Source organism: Buceros rhinoceros, unplaced genomic scaffold (assembly GCF_000710305.1).
Source record: "Buceros rhinoceros silvestris isolate BGI_N320 unplaced genomic scaffold, ASM71030v1 scaffold473, whole genome shotgun sequence".
Taxonomy (NCBI): Eukaryota; Metazoa; Chordata; class Aves; order Bucerotiformes; family Bucerotidae; genus Buceros; species Buceros rhinoceros.
In genome coordinates, this window is record NW_010405195.1 from 118,076 (window position 1) to 127,992 (window position 9,917).

At 43.8% G+C, this 9,917-nt stretch overlaps 1 protein-coding gene across 1 annotated transcript in view; it reads right to left on the reverse strand.

Annotated features, from left to right (window-relative positions):
* The window catches only part of FCHSD2 (FCH and double SH3 domains 2), a 144,475-nt gene that overhangs the window by 114,566 nt on the left and 19,992 nt on the right, over window positions 1–9,917 (reverse strand). Inside the window, exon 2 of the mRNA XM_010133623.1 lies at window positions 3,191–3,236. Within this exon, the coding sequence (XP_010131925.1) occupies window positions 3,191–3,236 (46 nt within the window). The remainder of the gene's footprint in view (window positions 1–3,190; window positions 3,237–9,917) is intronic.

Consider the following 9,917-nt stretch of genomic DNA (forward strand, 5'->3'; position numbering starts at 1 on the left):
CAGAGCTGGACCCAGCACTGCAGGGGGGTCTCCCCAGAGCAGAGCAGAGCGCAGCAGACGGGCAGCAACCCCTCCGTCCACCTGCTGCCCAGGCTGCTGGGGTGAGGCAAGCTGGTAAAAACACTCACACTACCTACCAACATCCTCCTTTCCTCTTGCGTCTCCTGCTCCTCTCTCCCTCCAACTCCTCTTGCTCCATCTGCTGCTCTCACAGGCCTCTTTTTTCTGTGTCATTCATTTCATCTTCTTTTAAGGCTTCTCTCCTTATTGTCACCGATATAAACACCGCCAAAGAAAACATTTGCACTTCACTCACAGCTGCCGCTAGGAATGTGTGGCTATAAAAGACACCACCTTTTATTTTCTCTGTGTTTTAAAATGTCTTAAATATATCAAGTTTCTCCCTGCAACAGACACTGAGTGACCTGTCCACTCTCTCCAGATCTCAGAGAAGATATTTTTACCAAGCACACACAACTCTTTAATGTTAATTTGACCTCCAGAATAAAACAGACAAGAAAGCTGAGTTACAAGTACAGCAGAGATGTATTTACGACAGGGAAAAAAAATACTGTTTTACCTATTTAACAGGTGAGGTAAAACAGATTTTTTTTATTTGCTGGGTAGCAGCAAAAGCACACGCTCACCAGGTTCTGCTGTCACCTAACACGAGTATTCTTAGCCATGGATTTCAGTTAGCTTATTAATCAAGAATAATAGCTAATAAAAATAGTATAAAATGGCAATATAAATGCTATTACTAGCATTAATGGGAAATGAGAGCCTTTCTGCACTCTCAATTCCGAATATCAAGGTAAGCCCTTAAGCATCTATTAAATAATGCAGGGCTGACAACAGGAGTGGAAAGGCTCGGTGTTCACCGCGGATCGAGAAAGGACGGCAGAACTGCAGCACCAGGGCTGCTGCATCAGATACTGCTCCCCTTTATCCCTCAGCACAGCCTAGAAAAGCCAGTAAAGAACCCACTGGAGGCAGACAATGAGCAGAAAAACAGCTCCAAAAAACTTTGAGGGCAACAGGTACCACACGGTGAAAAGTCTCAGTAAAAAAACTCCCTTGACAAAGTAAGACATGGGGCAATTTCCGCACAGATCCCGGAATTCACAGCATACATTCACATCACTTACCATGTAATTAGGGATAAATTATAAACACTGAGCCCTGGTGTTTCACGAACCTTTGCACAGGTTGTTCTCCAGACAACAGCACAAACTTGGCGCCACAGCACAGTGCATCAGCGGTCAAGGGGTTTAAACCAGTAAAGCATCAGTGCTGGGAAATGGGTTTTCACCACCCACTCTTCCACTGTTTTTTCACCTTGCCAAATATATAAGAATCTACCAAGTTCCCTGAGGTGACAAAAGGCATTTGGATGGAATCTGTGAGAAGATTTCTAAATCCTGCTTCAGAAACTATCTACTGAGAATCTCCAGTTCCCTTTATAGCTGATTTAAAAGGAACATCCTGCTGCAGACACATAAACTTCATGTTTATTTTAATTACCAAAAGACTTTATGTGAAATTGTATCACCATCTCAACATCAAAAATCCTTTCAGAGGCCAAAGAAGAAACGTCTGACATTGTTCTCCAACTGTGCACTGCTAAGCAAAGCAAGGAAGCGCCCCACAAGCCTCCATTGACAGCAGGCGCCATCCAGAGAATCTCAAATGATGCAGCTGTATCGCTGCGGAGCTGGGAAGGGGGGAACTGCAAGTATCTGAAAGCCTCAGTTGTTAGGTCCGAGCTTCCCGAATCTGAGAATAATTGTTTTTCCAGCTTGTCAAGACTATTGGCTAAATGCAGTGACGGCTGGCAGCGCCTCAGCAGATAAAAAACATTGCCAGCGCAGAACGGATCAATGTATTAGGAACTGATCGTCAATTTTCTACAAGACCATTACAAAATTCACTAAAGAACACGTATTTTTCATCAAAGTTTCACAAGGCACCTATCGATTCTGCTGGATTTAATCACATGAAGGGTGACTGCCGATGCCATCAGTGTACACAGACGTAAATTCCTGTACAGTGAAGAACTGGAGCGCCAAGAACTGCAGACCCTCAGAGCACCACTGTGAGCATTTAGGTTAAAGACTGCACAAATTTCACTCCATTTTTGAAGTGGTTTGGGCTGAGATCACATAGAATCATCTGGTTGGAAGAGTCCTTTGAGGTCATCGAGTCCAAACAGCACTGCCAGGTCCCCACTAACCCCTTGTCCCTTAGCACCACCTCCACACGTCTCTTGAACACTTCCATGGAGAACATCTAGGTCTGGAAAATGTGTCCATTGCAGGCAGAAAGATCCTGACGGTAAAGGCTGACCCACGCAAAACGTTCCTGCTGTAGGTCTGTGCAGGTGACGCAGCGCCAAGGACTCAAAGGATGCCGAACTCAGCAGCCTCAGAAGTACCTCTGGAAATGGCCCAGCAGGAGCTTGTGGTTTCACATCTCCCTCCTGCCATGGCCCCAATATCAATGACTGTAATGTCAGGCCAATCTCCAGACATTACGGCATATTGAGCTCCACGAGCTCCCTTGTGTGTATTTTATCCTACCTTTAATCTATTATAAAATAAATTAATGTATTTTTAATCTGTTGGACTTGGACATAAGCTCCAAGAGCCCACAAATGCCCCTGAGACATTTTCTGGTTTTGGAACTCCTTTTCACCCAAATCCTCTCTCCTTTTCACCCACACAAATCCAAATTCATTCCACTTCCTATCACAAGCGTGAGGCCCAATTTGGCCACTTCTACTTCAGATGGAGGGGAAGCTGCTCTGACTGAAGAATGTCAATTTATTTTAGACTGAGAGCGCCAGAACACATTTCCTCTCCCTCTCATTGACCTGATTTTACTTTTTACTCAAGTTTCGCACTAAGTTCTGAGAAAACCTCCAAGAGTTGATCGACTTTATAACAATTTGAAAATAAACTATGTCTTCTGTACCCAAGAACTTCCTCAAGTCAGAATGTCCATGAAAATACAGAATGGGGCAAAGCCCTGCACCAGCCAAACTGTCAGATTCAGAACTTTAACAGCGCTTTCACTATTTGTTACTTACGGAAAGGATAAAAGAAAAACACCACGCCAGGGAAAACTTGCAAATTAATAAATTACCTCAAGAGAAAACGCCACAGACATTTAAAATTATTCCAGAACCTACCTGTGCATATTCTTTCTCAATTGCAGCTCTTTTCTGACTGAATGCTCTGAAAAAGGAAAATAAAAAATCAATCCGTTAATACATACAGTAAAACACCACAAATTCCATAACTTACTTCAAAGTATTTTCTGCTTTATAGCAGAAATGAGCAACAAATTCGCAAAATTGTTTGATAACTCTGTATCATGTGGGTGATGTTCAAATTTTCAGGTTTTATTGTGGAAATTCACTTCCCAGGACTCTCGCTGTAAATAGAGGGTTTCAACACTGCTGAAACAGCAAGAAGGTTCAAAAACCTCAACGTGTCAAGGTTCTTCCTTCAACAGCTTAAGCTACTTCCTCTTCAGCACTTCAGCACAGCGAAAGCAAGTCATTTACTTCAAGCTACACCATAAAACACTAAGCTCAAGGCTACGCCATCAGCAAAAGAAAATCTAATTCTATTTTAATTAGTTACACAATAATTATGGCGACATGTTAATAAAAAAATCCTCAGGAACATCCTATAATAAGGTTAATGCAATGAACACAAACAAAAGGAGCTTGGAACAGGCTCTTTCTGCTCCTGTCTACTCCATTTCACCCATGAAGAGCATCCACATGCTCACAGGGCTTTACGGGCTGGGGCTCGCCAACGGGATGGAAAACAAACATCTCAATGCAATATCCTCCTAAACAGCCTTCTTTTTCTTTTAAAGGTATAAAGAGTCGCTGAAATGACTACTGGGAATAACCGAAATGTGTGTCAATATTGAAAAGGTACAAGAAAACAAGCCGTTGTCTTTGGAACGTCACTCAGGGAAGACTTTAGGCTAAGGCAGTTATTTTCCAATTCTCACTAATCTTCAGTAAAAACATATAATCAAAGCGAAATGTCACAGATACTCGGTTTACACAAAACCTGGTTATTTCACCACAAGGGGTTTTTTTCCCCCTACAAAACAAAGGCCACTTAAACTAATCGTGCAACAACAACTGTGACAAGCTGGAAACCTGAGATTGCCCCTGAAATCTTTCTACATTATAAGGTTTACACTGGAGAAGAAAACCCAAAGCACTGGCCTGGCCCTGGTGTGGGATTAACACAACACCATGCGAATCAAATTTACCCCCAAAAAACAACAGAAATCTTGGACTTGGAAGGTCCAGCAAGAAGAAAATGTATTGTACAGCAGCACCCCCATAAATGAGGAAGATTTTAGAGTAGCTACAGATTTAACTCTGTATTTTAAATGGAGGTTTTTTTTAAAAAAAAAAGCTGGCAAAACAGCACATAATTCCATTTCTACGTTCCTTGGAGCAGGGTTCGCTGCCGCTTTGTGACTGCATTTCCCTCGATTAGTCAAACACAAAGCGCCTTTTAACCTCGGGACAGTTTAGACAGGAATCCTCCTATGACGAGCATAAATATGTTACAAAACACGATGAAATATGAGACTGAAGGAGACAAATGTCCCAGGAGAAAATTATTTTGAGCAGAGAATGAAAAAGTCTGACTAATAAATGCATCAGAGTTGGGAAAACTGAAAACACTCCCATGTGTATCTGGATTTTATGTGAACACTGGGATATTCCTCACCTTATTGTCATTCAAAATGGAACTTCAAGTTCATTCACGGTCCCATAAGCTGATAAAATGTTCTCTATCTGTTACTGGAAGGCTTTTAAGAACTGAATTAGTGGCACCGCAGGAAAGCAGGAAAGCAGGAACATTATGTAGGGTTTCTTTAAACTAGGAAGTATTATATCTGCTATTACATCTTTTACTCAGATTAAACATTAATTAAACGCAGGGAAAAACAGAATTCCACACCCAGAAAAGCTCCTTTGTTTTTTGTTTCTGGACAGTAACTCCTAGATATCATCTCTATCCTCCCAACATTAATTCAGGTGATATATTTATTACCTTTGCCCCCCTAGAAATCATTCAGAAAAGTCTCCTGACAGTTTAAAAAGAGGGTGAGAAAGAGTAAATACAATGCAATTCAGTGATATTTGGTGTAGAATCAAGCTAGAACCATTTGCCATTTTAAGGATATTTGCCACAGTCCTCATATTGCAGGAAAACACTGACTTAGTCTCCCAAAAAAAGAAAAACAATAATAAACTAATAGGAAAACTAAAAACTAATAGGAATATCTGCAGAGGAGGGTGGAGGGTTTTCTGCTGCATCCACCTGCATCATCTCCTTATGCTCCTCACCAGGCTTCTGACCTGGAGTAACACACTCCAAGGTGCACCATAAGGCTGAGCTGGTCCCTTTGTTTCCTGAGGAAGGGAATTCTGTGGTCTTGATTCACAGGACTTCAGGGGATGAAAAATATCTGGATGAAACCTAATGATCTGTGGTATTAAAGAAATCAGATCACATAATCCAACTTCCCCTTGGGTACTGTGAAACAGGGAGGAGGGGAAAGAAAGCTGCACTTACTGTCATCCTCACTTCACCAAGAATCAGCCTTTACTAGGGCTGAACCCTCACCATCCCTGCAAAACCCCCAGTACGAATTCCAGCAACTGCCAGGTATTTAAATTACTCATATCAGTTTATTTCCTCTGTACTGGAGGCACTGGGAAGGCCGCTCCTCAAATACTTTGTCCAGCTTTGGCCCCTCACTCCAAGAAGGACACTGAGGGACTGGGGCATATCCAGAGAAGGGTAACAAAGCTGGAGCAAGGTCTGGAGCACTAGTGCACTGAGGAGCAGCTATGAGGGACCTGGGGGGGTTGATCCTGGAGCAAAGGAGGCTCAGGGAGACCTTCTGGCTCTCAACAACTCCCTGACAGGAGGTTGGAGCAATGAGGTGGGTGGTTGATCTCTTCTCTCCAGGAACAAGCGCCAGGACGAGAGGAACCGTCCTGCAGTTGTTGCAGGGGAGGTTGAGGTTGGCCCTGAGGAGGCATTTGTTGCCCGTTGGGGTTGTGCAGGCGTGTGCCAGGCTGCCCAGGGCAGTGGTGGAGTGCCCATGGCTGGTGGGGTTTGCCGGCGGTGTGGAGGTGGTGCTGAGGGCCAGGGGTTCGTGGGGACCTGGCAGTGCTGGGGGAACAGGGAGACTCGAGCTGAAAGGGCTTTTCCAGCTAAAACGATTTTGTGATAACAGCTGCTATGAAATATTCAGGTTAATTTTTTAATTTCCATTGTAAATAAGTGTAACAAGGTGAAGTAAGGAGTCAAGTCAGGGAGAACAATAATTGAAGTCTTCCTATAGAGAAACAGACAGGTTCAACTTGGTACAGGGATGTCCTCTTGGGCTGGAAAAAGCTCCCACTTTCATGAAAAATCAATGTATTACCATTAAAATATACATTAGTTTTATATAAAACTATGTTATATTTGCCAAGTTATAGGAATTTCAGGATGAAAGTCATGGCTCACACAGTAAATACAGCTCAACACTGTGACACCCTGAAAATCAGAAACGAAATCACACTCTATATTAAAAAAGCCAATTTAATGATACACAGAGAGCTACGCAAAAATGTAAACAGCCACTTGATGTTCGGGTCTCTTGAATAAAAACGTCTAAATTTCCATATGTGACTGAATTTCCATTTAAAGGCTGAGAAACTCAAAAACGGGCCAAGAAGGGGCCTGAATCATGTTTAGAACAAGTCCCTGTCTGGGTCAAAACCCAGATGTATTAACTGGCAGATTGGTACAACTCACCTAGAACCAACAATTTTTTGGCTGTGGATGTTCAGATAAACTGTAACAATAAAAAAAAAAAATCCTTACAATTTATACAACTGTACAAAGCACCAGAAAGCCCAAGTTGACAAGGAGCGAGGCCCACATTAAGCTATGCAGATCAACAGAGAAGATCTGTAAAGCCTCAATACAATGAGAAAAGGAATGGAAAAAAAGGCTGAGGAATAAAAGATTTTCCACTGTTTCAATTCTATGGGCTATTAAGGCCATTTTGAAGTCCAGTTTAAAAATTAATTCACCCCATCAAGAATTCTTGCAGGAAATCTACTTAAGGATTGTAGAGGACATTGCAACTGATTTTAACCTGATTCAACCCACCGACATTCAAGGAGATGGAGCAGTGAATTCTGAAATACCTCAAAATCTCCACCTTCCCAAGATCAAGAACAATTCCTGTCATCAAGAACATGCCAGCAGAACACTGAGACTACACTGCTAGTACATGCACTCAGCTCCGCCCCCTGCGCCTGCCCGGACTAACAGCTCTAGGAGGCCTTTCACGGCAATGAGATGTATTTATTCCGAGAGGGAAATAGATCCTACTACATGAGCAACGGAGGAGGAACCCTGATGGTGAACTACACACACCTGAAATATTTATGTATACAATGGCATTGAAATTCCCCAGTGGCTGCCCCAGCCTGGCCTGTTGCTCAAGGCCGTTGTGTCCCAGTGGCAGGACCCAGCACTTGCCTCTGTTGACCTTTACGAGGTTCCTGCCAGCTCATGTCACCCATCTGTCAAGGTCACTCTGAACGCTGCCCTGCCTCCAGTCTAAATACCAACCTTTCTCCCCCAATCTGATACCCTTCAGCAACTTGCTGATACTCTGGCCCGTCAGGCAGGTTATTACAGTCAGTAAACAGTATTGATCCAATATTGACCTCTGAGGGTCAGCTAGACTTTGTTCTGCTCTCCACCACTTACAGATGGGAATTTTCCACCCTTATCAGGCCATATGTCCCCATACTACAGGAGACTGTGTCAAAGGCCTTACTAAAGTTAACCCAAACAACATACGCTGCTGTCACCACGCTGCCAGATTTCTCAGAAGGCCATCAAGAACAATTTGCCCTTGGCAAGTCCACGCTGGCAGCTCCCAATCACTGTCCACTCCTGCCCAAGCTCTCCACCTTCACAGGACGGACTAAGGACATCCCCAAGGCACCTTGCCCTTCACGCTTGTCCCCAGAGTCCTGCTATCGCTCTTTACTCCTTCAAAAGTCACCTCTGGTAGCATCCTACGTGTCCACATGGGGTAATAGACCCCATGATGGATGAGCCTTTGTAGCTGTTCTGCAGTATCCTGGATTTACCTCACCAGCAAACAAACCTCCCAAGACATCAAGTCAGGTCAGCACATGGCTGCTGCTCTTTTCTGCAGGAGGGAGTCTCCAGTGACCATCACTGATCTCTGACAGTACACAGTCTGTTCACCTTCTTCCACAGCTCCTGTACTTGGTGCAACTCAAAGCACATCACCCACAGGGGACGCCACTCATGACTCCAGCCCCAGAAAGAGGCACCACACACACCTTGTGGTCCAGGATCTAAACAGCAGCATCCTCCGTCTGGATTGAGACCTCTGATGTGTCAGGGATAGTCATTCCCATTGATGTTCCCAATGTCATCACTGCTCCATTTCAAGCAATTCCACATCTTGAGTAGAGTCTTTGGCCCACCTTGGGTTCCTTCTGTGCCTTCTGCTATCTGTTAGCTGTACCTGAGCTCTGTAGCCACTCTCTAAACATCTGAAGAGTCATTGACACTCTCTGGCCAGTCTGTTGAGGACCAAAGGTTTAAGTGCTCCCCTATCAGGAGAAGCTGTCTGCTAGAGCCAGCTGCAAGCCATCAGCAGTACCCAGAAGGTGATCACTGAAGAAACAGCCTGAAACAAGCTGCACCAACATCAAGCAGTGAACTCTGCTGCAGTGTCTTGCGGGTGCTAATGGAAACCTCGCTGGAAGTACGTGCATGTGGCAAGCAGAAGGTGCAGCATACCAGAAGAAACATCTCAATGCTTCAAAGGTACCACAGCTAATGTTTAATAGATGAAGAGTTACGTTTGATAATGGAATGTGCTTTGTAATTCCAGCTGCCACTATAAAATCAAAAGGGGAGCAATTCTGAAATACCTGGGGGAAGGGAGGGGGCCAAAATATTTTCTCTCTTGTAGGAAAACAGGATTTCTTTAGGAATGCTGATGTTCTTGTCTGGAGGTTTAATTCACCGCTCTTATCTGGACGCCTATCCCACTTTCCCTGGTAACAAGAAAAACCCACCATAATGAATTAACATCCTACAGTCGAAGAAATGCTTTTACCTGGTTTTTAATTTAAGGGTAAGCGTGTCCCTAACAAAGGCACGACTAAACTCAACAGTACTTCGTGTAACATAAATCATCACCGTAGCTCCATTTAGGTCTTAAAAGTCATTGGCAATAAATAAATGTGGAGATAAGGTAGCACAGCAGCAGCCTCACGGCTGATCAGGCACATCAGGAACACCCGCGGATGCAGGGACAGGCTGCATTAATAGTTCCTTTCCATGGCCGGCAGAGACACAGCCGACATACCTGGAGCAATAATTAATCTACAGAAATTATTCATCACATCGAGACTCTCAAATGCTGCGTGTAAGAGGCTCCTCTTCATGTTTTTCTGTGTACACTAAACAGAATTCCCACTCCGATTTTCATCACCAAACACCCACAGCCTAAAGTTCAGAGACTTTTGTGAGTTGGGGAGTTCTCATAATTACACAAATGACTGGCTTTCCCTTCTCCGAGGAAAAACTCCTCTGAACACAGAAAACGTTGTTGTCTTACGGCAATGCAAGAGCCTTGCCTGGAATACAGTTACAGAACCATTTCCCTGCCTCAAAAAATCACCATCAGCTTTGTGATTCGACACAGGGAGCTGACAGACAACTGGAAAAGTCACTGAACTTCTCTAGGTTTATATAAAGTTCAAACATGGCGTTAGCAGGGAAGAAGAACCAGCATACAGTGACCACTCT